Below are 9,979 nucleotides of genomic sequence, written 5' to 3' on the forward strand. Positions count from 1 at the left end.
GCACTCTCTGAGACATCTCCCTAACTCCCTAATTGGACTTGCAAAGGCATCTCTCTCCCCAGTATCTTTTCCCCATCACAGAGTAGCTGCACGCATCTCCATGGAGACCACTGTTTGAGAAGCCAGGCGTTCAGGTTACTGCTTCCATCTCACACCAGAGCGACAGTGGAGGGCCCGAGCAAAACTTGCAGAGGAGATCACAGGTTCAAGACTTCCAAATGGTTCTGAGTCCTCAACACTTCAGACTCTGTCCCTTCATGATAGGTCAAAACCGTGTATTCTTTTAAATGTATTCATGTGAGAGTTGCAAGAAAATTAACTGCTGAGCATCGTGGTTCATATCTGAGATTCAAGCAGTTGAGAGGCTGAGGCAGGAGGATTGATGTGAACGTGAGACTAGTTATACGATCAATCCACATGAGTCTATTAAATGGGTAACAGAATTTATTAAGATACAATTTGAGAAAATACACTTACACATACAGAACGGAGTAGACAGCTAAAGTTGTCTGCTCTGCCCTGGAGCGAATCCACCTCGCAGGCAGGAGCAGAGAGAAGGGGCATGTGACCCTTTTCACCGTCTCCTTGGGGCCCTACAGCCCAAGGTCATGGGCGGCGCAAATTACCACTAGATTAGCCTAAATTACTTAGTGAGTTTCAAACCAACTTTGGCTACATGATGAGATCTCAAACCCACTCTAACTCACCCCATTGGAAAAATTCAGTGGCTTTCTGTGCGCTGACGGAGTAGAGAGACTGTTGCTATCTCCTCAAATCACAAACATTTTCATCACCCTCTTCCTCACAACACCCACATTGGTTAAACAGTGGCTTTATACTTTTCCCTTCCTCCAGTCCTGGTAGCTACCTCTGGACTCCACTACTAATTTTATTGACATTTCATATAAAGGGGTTACACAATGTGTGACTTTTGGGGGACGTTGTGATTTCCCCCCCATTTTCAGCATTCTTTTTTCAAAACTCATATACCATATTTTATGCAAAGTGTCACAATAACAGCAACAATGAATAGGACGACCAAAGACTGACACGGTTTACGTGACAGGCAGTCACAGAAGCCCTCGCAGCAGGCCCCGCAGCAAGCTTCACAGCAAGGTTCACTTGGTGGATGGATATGGCTGCTTCTCTCTACCTGGCAGGCGGTGTTTGCTGGTGGTCTCCAAGAATCCGGCACAACATAGGAGCGAGGGGGTGGGGCAAATGAGGAGCGAGTGGGTGGGACAAATAAGGAGGAAGTGGGTGGGGCAAATGAGCGAGTGGGTGGGACAAATAAGGAGGAAGTGGGTGGGGCAACTGAGGAGGGTGGGGGCAATGCCTTCGGGGTCTTGGACCTGGTCTTCTTTCCTGCATCTGCTGCTGCGCTGCTCTTGACGGGAGAAGGCATTTGAGTGACACATGTAGGGGTAGGTGAGCTTACCCGTGACAACTGTTGGATTGTCCATATTGTAGTCGATGGGTGTGAGGTGTGGCTAACCTTGAGGGCAGCTTTGGGAGGGTTACTGGCTTTGGGGTCCACTTTTGATGCTTGGGGCATTTCCACTTTGGAGGAGGTCTGTGAGCGGGGATCGTCGCTGTAAATGGTCGTGACCTGAGGCTCCCTAGTTGTCTTAGAGGGGGTGGGAGATAGTGGGCGCGCTGGTGGTTTTGAGGCGAGGCCTAAGCCACTCTGAGCACAAAAGCCCTGCAGACAAGCCTCACAGTTGCTGCTGTCATGTGGCCCTTGGAGACTGGTGTCTCCAAGCAAAGGAATCTCATCCATTTGCTTAAACCCTTCTCCATAGCACTTCTTCAGAATTCTGAAGAGCAGGTTGTTCAGGATCCTTGAGATGTTGTCCCAAGTGAACTCTGGATCTGCAAACGGAGGCTCAGGGCACTTGTTACATCGCTGAGCGAAGACCCTCATCTTCACCTGGCCCTGGCCCTCCTTCTCACACCAGTGCATGTGGAAGATTGTCAGGACGCAGCCAGAGGCCCAACTGCGGGAACAGCAGGAACAGTGGAACCTGTGGAGAAGAGGCCAGAGTTTCGGCGAGCAGTGGGCAGCTGCCAGAGGGCGGAAGGAGTTTCTCACAGCAGGGAGAGAAGTGAACCAGCCTCTCCTCATCTCCGCCGTGTCACCAACATGCCCCGTGACCACAATCAGATGCTTACTGTGCAAACAGCACGTCACAGGCCATCTGGCTCAGAAGGGGTCTAGGACATTTTCTAAGTCCGGTGTGTACGTCTCAGAGGTAAGGCACACAGTGAACTTCATCACACCCCAGGGCTTGGGGCTGAAGAGGCAGGACGGGAGCTCTGGTATCTGCCCTAAACCATTGTTTCTTCAAACACTGGTGTAAACGTATTCAAGGCTAAACATGCAACAGCCCCCCCCCCCAGGGACCCTGTGCTGAAATCAACAAGTGGATATAAGTGGGTGCTGGGTAAGTTGCCTACACAGACCAGGAGAGAGCTGCAATCCCCTGCCTCAGAGACATCTTGCCTGCTTTTGTTACTCAGGCCCCATGATTTGTAGAATCCCCAGAGATGATGGCCTCCAGCTCTCTCTTCTTTTGTGGTCCCCTCCTCCAACTTATTCTTTTTCTTACATACACCAGAGAATTTTACATTATTTCTGAGTGCTTGCCTCCAATAGGGTGCAGAATGACACCCTGTCTCAGCAGAGAGAGCAGTTTCTCGAAGATATCTGCACAAGTATCTCTTAGGAACAGTGAAGAAAAAAATGGAGGAAGCCTGTGCTTCCTAAAACAGGAATTGTGCAAAGCCAGAAGATCGCAGTGTGGCAGAGACATTTATTGGTCATCAAATAACCCAGGAACTTGCTCTTGATTCAGTCAGGTTGGAGCCATAGCGGTTGAGCCTAACTTTGCTTGAGAAGGGCATCTGCAGTCTGAGGTGGGGGTTGAAGGAGCCTGGGCAGAGTGAGGTCTAGGTGCAGAAACTCGGACTTTGTGCATGTTAAGTAAATGCGCCACTGAGCTACCGCCCCAGGGCCCTCTTTTCTATGCTTTGATCTTAGCCTGCCCTCTTAGGGCAAATGTGGAAATGAACCGAGGGGAGGAGAGGCTGAGAAGCCAGCTCTGAGTCCCACAGAATGCATTGGCCGGAAAATCTCCCTCAGTTTTGCACTGAGCTGCACTGAGCTGCACTGAGCGGTCCTGAGCTGCACTGAGCTGCACTGAGCTGCACTGAGCGGTCCTGAGCTGCACTGAGCTGCACCGAGAGGTCCTGAGCGGTCCTGAGCTGCCACCCACGGATGTGGCCTGGTCTCATCACTCTAGCTCCACTGTGTGCCAAGCCAGAGTTCCAGCTTCTCAAATAAACAAACTAAGGTTTTTCTTTCTCTGGAGCTTCCCAAGTTAGCTACTGCCTGGGAAAGGTCCAGTCCCCTCACAGAGGTCAGCTGGCATGACGAATCCCAGGACTCTACCCTCTGTGCCATCCTATCTCACTCCTAGGCCTTGGGGCACCCACTTTCCCTGGAAAAGAGAGGGTGAAATGCTGGGTGGCCTCTGAACGTCCTATTTAAAAAAGAATCTATCGGCTCATAGTAGAGAGGGACACGATCGCTGTGAGTTGCTTTGGGCCACGCACCTGCGGGCTGTCCCAAGGAGTCTCCTCACGGTAACCCTGTCTCTCCCCAGGGGCTCCAGGAAGAGGGAGTCTTTCAAGGCAGGGAGCAAATGCAGTAAATGAGCTCTCCCTCCCCCACCTCCCCTTCCTCGTTGTCCCACTTCCCAGCCTGAATTCTTAGTGTCTAGGCCTGGCGCTGTTTTCAGTTCATGGTGATGGGGCGGGGGTCATCTACTGAAGTCTCTACTGAAGCTGGAATTCCTTCCTGTATTCCTCAGTGTGTAAGCCTGGACAGAGGAGAAAAGTGAGAAACAAGCAAGGACCTCTGGCATGAGACCACTTGTACCCCTCTCACCTGGCAAAGGTCTTTTGCTGGTACTGCATCCATCCTGGCTTCAGAACATCAGGAAGAAGGCCCTTGTCTTGTGTGAGGGTCCATTTGTGCCATGGTTTCACTTCTTGAATCAGCTCCTGGAAAACTTGTTGCCATAACTCTATGTCTTCTACCATGGCTGCAGTGCTGTGCCTAGGCTGGTGTAGGGCTTCCTGAGTGAGAGCAGGGTCTCCTGAGTGAGGGCAGAGCTTCCTGAGTGAGAGCAGGGTCTCCTGGGCTAGGTAAGGTCTCTTGGGCCTGGGCAGAGTTTCCTGGGGATGGGCAGGGTCTCCTGGGCCTGGGTAGGGTCTCCTGGGCTGGGGTAGGGTCTCCTGGGTGTCCCAGGGTCTTCTGGGTGGAGCAGAGTTTCCTGGGCCCAGACAGACCTGTGGCAGGAGGTAAGGTTGTCCACTTCAGAGAGTGAGGGCTCAGGCTGGCAATTCCGAAGGCTTGAATTGGGACTGTGGTTCAGCTCCCTCTGTCCCAGGGACAAAGGTCAGTTGAATCTGTTCCCAAGTTCAGAGGACAGCCGTTGACACCACAAGAAATCACACAACTCTTTGATTTCCATGTCTCAATATACTAGTTGGAGTCCAAATTAGGAAGGAGCTGCCTCCGGCACAGAACCCCTGGAACGGTGGAAACCACACTTGCCTTTGCCCGTTCTAATGTATGGAAATCTTCATCCACTGGGCTGCTGGACTCCTGCTTGGGGCAAAATGGGCTCCCTGGGGTTCCCACAGCCTGTGAAGTCCTTATTCATACCTAGTTCCCCAGGAGGATGGTGATCTGCAGACACCCAGCTGTCCCTGTCTACCAAGCATAGCCTGAGCAGAGGTCTCAGGCCCGATTCTCCACTTACCAGAAATCAAAGTTGGTACAGTGTGTGTGCCCAGGAGGTTAGGTGATGTGTCCCTAGGTGGGTGGGAGGCTGCTGGCCCAAGACCAAAAGGGATCCATCGCCTTCCTCCATGAGAAGCTTCACTATCGCCCCAGACTGAGGAAGGGAAGGAGAGCCAGGCAGAGGCTGGCAGCATTGGAGCAGACTGCACTGGAGGGCAGGCAGGCAGACACTGAGTGTCTACACCAGAAGGCTCCATCCACAGATAGGTGGGTCTTCCTACCACCCAGTGGGACATTGACCTATCACCCTGGCTATTTCCCAGCCTGGAAGAAAGGAAGGAAGCAAGGGGAGGGGCTTCCTGTGACGTTTGGAAACCAAGCTGGGGTGGGGGTAGGGGTGGGGGTTCCCCCTCCACTGTCTCCGCCCGAGATCACAACAAACTTCCCGTCCAGATGCTGATGCAGGTCAGAGAGGGCCCATTCCTTCCCGCCCCATTTAGTTTCTCTATGTTATTTGCTCAGTTATAAATTAACTACATTTGGGGAGGTGGTTCAGCTTCTTTTTTCTTTTCTTTTTTTGGCTTTTCTCATTTCAACCTCTTTCACTCTGTTGTGTCCACCGGCTGTCTGCTTGCTTACTCCAGGTTTCCATAAGTAGAACTTCTCTATTTGTAGTCAATGGTGCCATGTTTTCCCCACGTTTGGGCTCTTTCATAGGGCTTCACCTCATAAGGCAGACCCCAGGGCTGGTACTGATGTGTTCCCGAGAGAGAGAAGGCCTCGGTGTTTCTAATATAGAAAATACAAGCATTAGGGAGCTTTGTTCAGGTCCCAGTTACCCAGTGTTGTTGGCCGTGGACTCAATGTTAAGAAGCGAACAGCTGCATACGAAATAGGGCAGCTTTAAACAAAGAGGACACGGGCTCGTGTTGATCACATGACTGAAATGTGATCGCAAGAACCTAATGGCAGTCAGTCCCCTTAGGAACATGACTTTGTATTCAGGACAACATTTGGGACCGCCGAGAGCAGTGAGAACACACCATGCTCTCTTTCGTCCACCGTCGTGGCTGGCCTTCTCTCTCAGGTTCTATAGGAGAGCTGAGTTGGGGGAGCTAAGTCTCTGCCTTCAGAAAGTTACTAACTGCCTAGTGCGATTGGCCAGCGATCCTACATCCTGTGGCCTTGAACTCACTGAAATCCGCCTGCCTCTGCCTCCTGAGTACTGGGATTAAAGTCGTGTGCCACCACCGCTCGGCGGAAATTGGGGTTTCTACGGCCCTAGTCTGTTTAGGATTCCCATGGATAGGCTCATTTGAATAAATTTGAGGGTTCTGGAGCATCAGGGCTATCCCTCATCTGCCCTTAATTGTCTTGCATTGGGGCTTGAGGCTGTTGGGGCAGATAGACAATGGTTCACGAGATGATGGATGAAGAACGGTTGGAGCGTAGACATGACCAGCTCTTGAAGAAGGAACACTGGGCAGGCCCCAGCTAGTCAAAGCCAGGTCAAAACACATTAAGCAAAATTGTATTACAAGATGATTCTGACGTTAGGTCAAAAGTCCAACAGCAGGCGTCTTTACAGTGGGGAGGCAGAGGGAGCTGTGGCACTGATGCATGGGAAGACCATTTAGAGACAGAAGCAGAGACTACAGCTAGACCGTCACAAGCAAAGGAATGTCTGGAACCTGAGGAGGCAAGTAAAGTTTTTTCCTAGGGCCTCTGGAGGGACGGAAGGATTGCAGACCGCTTGATCTTGAACTTCGGGCTTCCAGAACCATGAGATTAAATTCTTATTGTCTTAAATCATCCAGCTTGTGGCCTAACTGTGACAGGAGACAGGAGCGACAGATAAGGGCTCTTGTCTTCAATTTCATACGGGCACATTTGTATTTCACACTGTCAAGGAATCCGCACATACACACGCAGATGGCGCAGCGTGGACGCCTGCCCAAGATTTGTTTGCTCTGAGTTAACCTTTGGCTTGGACTGCACTTCAAGAGGATTGCAGGGAGGACACGAACGCCAGCTTCACAGAGAGACACAGTGATGAGGGAGATGTGTGGGGACCACAGGGAGCTGAGGAGACCAGAGCCTCAGAGCTCAGAGCCAGTTGAGCCCTGACCAGAGGATGAAGACTACACTGTAGAAACGATTTTGTTGCCATGCCATATCAAGTCTGTTAGCTGGAGACGAGGCCTCAAGCAGGAGCACTGTGGGATGTCTTTCTGTACGCTGTGAATAGGTGTTGCTCTGATTGGTTGATAAATAAAGCTGTTTGGCCAATGGTGAGGCAGAATAAGGTTAGGCGGTACATTCCAATTGGAGAGAGAGAGGAAGAGGAAAGGAGAGGCGGGAGAGATGCTGCAATCCACCGCCAGGAGAAGCAAGATGTGAAAGTACCAGTAAGTCACGTGGCAACTTACAGATAAATAGAAATGGGTTAAGTTATAAGAGCTAGCTATTGAGAAGCTTGAGCCTTAGGCCATCCAGTTTGTAAATAATATAAGCCTCTGTGTGTTTACTTGGGACTAAGCAGCTTTGGGACGAGAGTGGGAGGGATTTGTCCCGACCTCAGGCCAGGTAGGACACAGGAAAACTTCTGACTACACAGGTATGCTCGTTCCTCATACAGTGGTTTTATTTATTTATTTATTTATTTATTTATTTATTTATTTATTTATTTATTTATTTTAGTGCCCTCTACCAAGAAAGCTTAACAAGCTGTTTGCTGTAGGCTCACAACCAATCACCAGTCACTTCAGTTCCAGGAGATCTGACCTCCAAGGACACCAGGAATGTATATGGTACACAGATGTACATTGAGGCAAACACTCATACACGTAAAATAAAAAAATCCTTAAAAATGTTTTTATTAGCATATGTTAATTATACACAATAATGTATTTCATTATGACATTTTCATAGATGAGGGGGTCACTGCCTCACTGTCTTTAGTTGTGGACCCTCTGCTGAGCCCATGAGGCTCCAGCAGATAACTCCAAATTCACAGTCACACAGATGGCCCTCGGCAGCGTTGGTGAGTCACAAAACAAAACAAAATAGTCATGAACTCGTGAGAGAGATTTGTGTGGTGGAGGGAAGGTGGACACTGGAGGTGAGAGTGGCCAATATGCAGTGTACATGTGTGAATTGCAAATAACAAGAATTTTAAAAGTTTATTAGCGTCTATGATTAGACATCATAATGGATATCATTTTGACGTTTTCACATATGTCCATGATGCATTGCCACCACAGTCAACCCTTGCTTATCCGATCTTGACCCCTCCCTGCTCTCACTATTCTCTCCCTGTTCCCAGGGAGCCATAGCTCTACTTTCATCCCCCCCCCCCGCCCCCCGGCCCTGCTCCGAGTGTGTCCCTATGACTTTATTAGGGTTGCTCACAGCAGCATGGGTGGGCGCTTGCTCACTGGAGCATGTGCACCTCACCAATGGCTACACCCCTGAAGAGCATATCAGGAGAGGAGATATTCTAAACAGGTGTGTGTGTGTGTGTGTGTGTGTGTGTGTGTGTGTGCGAACTAGGTGATGGATTTATGGATCCAAGTACCTGGTACTGGCAACTTCATGACAACCACAGTGTCACCAGGCAAAAAGAAATTTCCAGTTCATTATAAGCTCATGAGAACACTACTACATATGGCTTACTGTTGGTCAAAATTTTGGTAATAATACACAGGATGAATATACTTATTTATGATTTTTAAAAAAGATTTATCTATTTATTGTGTGTATAGTGTTCTGTCTGCATGTATGCCTGCAGGCCAGAAGAGGGCACCAGATCTTATTACAGGTGGTTGTGAGCCACCATGTGGTTGCTGGGAATTGAACTCAGGACCTCTGGAAGAACAGCCAGTGCTCTTATGTGCTGAGCCATCGCTCCAGCTCCTATATATCTATAATTAAAATGTTTATTTTACTCATTATTATTATTGTGTGTGTGATGACTCAGAGGATAATCTTCAGGACTTGGTTCTTTCTCTCAACCTGGGGCCTGGGATATAACTCAGGTCATCAGGTTGGGCAGCAAGTGCCTTTATTGAGCAGACTCACTGGCTTTCATATATATATATATACTAAATTGTATATATCTATATATCTATATTCTTTCCCTCTGTTTGCTGACAGGTCCTAGAATTAACAGCACCCCAGCAGCAACAAATACACAGTGTTGTCTCTTTGTTTCTAAACATTGTTTCCTAACAGAATGAGTGAAGACCTGTTCTGGTGGAGGCTCCACGTCAGCCTCTGGCATCCATATACCCAAAGACTCTGGAATGTTCTGGTGGAAGGTCCACCTCAACTCCCCCCGCATCTCTCTCCCCAAGCCCACCCCCTCAAAGCCCACCAAACAGGTCCTTAAGGCCTGGTAGCCATATTTGCCATGTGACCCTTCCTCTGTGACCTTTCTGTGACTCTTCCCCTGCCTTCCCAAGGGTCACCCAGGATTGCTTTGCTCATTAAACTTTGATTTATTAATTTGGTTTAATTGGCTTATTTCATCAGTGGTGGTGGGAATTCAGCAAACAGGGATTTAAAACTTATCAGATGCCTTTGAGAAATGGCTGATTCTAGGGCTGGGTCAGGGGAGAGAAGAGCCTGGAGCACTGGGAAGTCTCCGGAGGAGAAGAAGATCTGGGTGAAGTGTGTACATATGTAATCCCAGCACCCAGGAAGCAGAGACTAGACATTTGCTGCAAGTTTGAGGCCAGCCTGGGCTACATAATGAAACTCTGCCTTCAACAAAATAGAAAATTGCTCAAGAAACTCAAGTGTGAGCACAGAGGGACCAGAAGCCAACTTGGATGTTTTATTGAGTGAAGCTGGAATGATTTGTGCAATAAAATAACAGCACAACACTGCTGCTGCCTGGTCTATGCCAACTCATCACAGGCTAACGTCACTGACAGGAGGGAACCTCAGCTGAGAAAATGCCTCCAGAAGACCCAGCTGTAAGGCATTTTCTTAACCAGTGATTGATGGGGGAGGGCCCAGCCCATTGCAGGTGGAGCCATCCTTGGGCAGGTGGTCCTGGGTTCTATAAGCAGGCTGAGCAAGCCAGGAGAAGCAAACCAGTAAGCAGCTCTCTTCCACAGCCTCTGCATCAGCTCCTGCCTTCAGGTTCCTGCCCTGCTTGAGTTT

At 49.4% G+C, this 9,979-nt stretch overlaps 1 protein-coding gene across 2 annotated transcripts; it reads right to left on the reverse strand.

The window, feature by feature from the left end:
- Positions 1-424: 424 nt before the first annotated feature.
- On the reverse strand, positions 425-5,139 carry Rtp3 (receptor transporter protein 3). Of its 2 annotated transcripts, XM_028860053.2 has the most exons (3): positions 4,354-5,139; positions 3,950-4,140; positions 425-2,024 (listed from the first exon to the last, which is right to left on the reverse strand). In XM_028860053.2, the coding sequence occupies exons 2-3, from the start codon at positions 4,102-4,104 to the stop codon at positions 983-985; spliced, it is 1,197 nt and encodes a 398-aa protein (XP_028715886.1). In that variant the 5' UTR covers positions 4,105-4,140; positions 4,354-5,139; the 3' UTR covers positions 425-982. The 2 variants fall into 2 exon arrangements, with proteins under 2 accessions (XP_028715886.1, XP_028715884.1); XM_028860051.2 differs by having other exon boundaries at positions 3,950-5,139.
- Between the last annotated feature and the right edge of the window lie 4,840 nt (positions 5,140-9,979).

Source organism: Peromyscus leucopus, chromosome 7 (assembly GCF_004664715.2).
Source record: "Peromyscus leucopus breed LL Stock chromosome 7, UCI_PerLeu_2.1, whole genome shotgun sequence".
Classification (NCBI taxonomy): Eukaryota; Metazoa; Chordata; class Mammalia; order Rodentia; family Cricetidae; genus Peromyscus; species Peromyscus leucopus.